Source organism: Austrofundulus limnaeus, unplaced genomic scaffold, assembly GCF_001266775.1.
Source record: "Austrofundulus limnaeus strain Quisiro unplaced genomic scaffold, Austrofundulus_limnaeus-1.0 Scaffold887, whole genome shotgun sequence".
NCBI classification, from domain to species: Eukaryota; Metazoa; Chordata; class Actinopteri; order Cyprinodontiformes; family Rivulidae; genus Austrofundulus; species Austrofundulus limnaeus.
The window spans coordinates 95,497-96,858 of record NW_013953289.1 but is presented as its reverse complement, the minus strand read 5'-3'; the positions used below and the strand labels follow the sequence as shown (position 1 = coordinate 96,858).

Here is a 1,362-nt window from a genome sequence, read left to right as displayed (position 1 = left end):
CCTAATTTTGTTTTGTAGCTTCTATTTTGTTGGCCTTATCTTTTATTTTTTGTTGGGAAATTTTTGCGTTAATTTAGATTGTTTTAACTTAAGACAATGACACCTTTAAGACACCTAACCCCCAACTATTCTCTAGGTGCTTACATAGCTGCCCGCTGCTCAACTTGTGATGGGTCAAATGCAGAGCACAAATTTCAACATTGTATGGGAATATGCACTGGTGACAAACAAAGTACATTTATTTACTACATAAAGTTTATTTTAGGTTTGTTTAATTTGMCAAGTTGCTGCTAAGAATTTCACTTGACTTTTACAAGTTCTGTTTTCCGAACGTAATGGCTCCTAAAATAATTAAATGAGTGGTGACAGGAAACAGAGGGAAATGGAAGTGAAACAAGAGGCTGTGGATGTTTGTGTTTCAGTTTCGGTCTCARTAGAGTAAAAGCCCTCTGTGCTGACAGAAGATATTCTTAAGTTGAAAATGACATCTGCCATCCATCCCGGAGAACTTACAGCATCTGAGCTCTTGAAGTAGAGTCTGTAGTTGGTGATCAACATTTTGCCTTTCACAGCTCCACTGAATGGACAAATGTAGATGATGTCTTTCTCTGGAAATATACAAATATAAATACTCTTACATATATAGTCAATTTTTCTACAGAATAACACATGCACAGAAAGGGAAATGCAATAAAAGAAATAAGAACAGTGCAAGAAAAAAGGAACATATAATATATGTATTTTAATTAAGGTTTAACAAAGTATAATTTTTTTCATTTAGATATTGTTAACACAGTATCTGATGTAAACAACTACAGTCGGGTTTACAGGCACATGATGTGAAAAAGATAAAGTCTAAAGAAAGGCTTTAATGGTAAAATGTTTCTGCTTACCTGCAATTCTTTCCTCTCCTGGTAGAAGAGACACGTCTGCTAAAAATTCCATCTTCAGAGAACCTCTGACAGTCTGAAAAACACACCAGTGGTTTTACTTATCAATGCAACTCATTTACAACATTCATTAAAAAAGTATGTTAAAACAAAACAATACAAATATAGCATGAACAACCGTGACCCCTGACATGACCACCACCGGTCATGTCTCCTAAGTAGGGCTGGGCGGTATACCATTTTGTACCGAATACTGGTTTTTATTTTTGTTATGATATGAATCTTCTGAATACTGAATATACTGGTTTAAATAGCGGAATGTTTCGTCGCGGCCGCCAGTGAACTGTTGTTTCCTGGGGGACATTTTTCCTTGCTGCACCACTATGTGCGTTAGCATGCTAATGTTTGGAGCAGCTAGTTGCAGCCGCGGGTGGCGATTCCGCGGCTTATATTGACTGACGTTTAAAAAAAA

General features: G+C 36.5%; 1 protein-coding gene across 1 annotated transcript in view; it reads right to left on the bottom strand.

Moving 5' to 3' along the window:
- The window catches only part of mtm1 (myotubularin 1), a 62,297-nt gene that overhangs the window by 46,544 nt on the left and 14,391 nt on the right, over nucleotides 1-1,362 (bottom strand). Inside the window, exons 2-3 of the mRNA XM_014029354.1 lie at nucleotides 894-966; nucleotides 514-608 (exon numbers count right to left, since the gene is read on the bottom strand). Of these exons, the coding sequence (XP_013884808.1) occupies nucleotides 514-608; nucleotides 894-945 (147 nt within the window). The 5' untranslated portion in view covers nucleotides 946-966. The remainder of the gene's footprint in view (nucleotides 1-513; nucleotides 609-893; nucleotides 967-1,362) is intronic.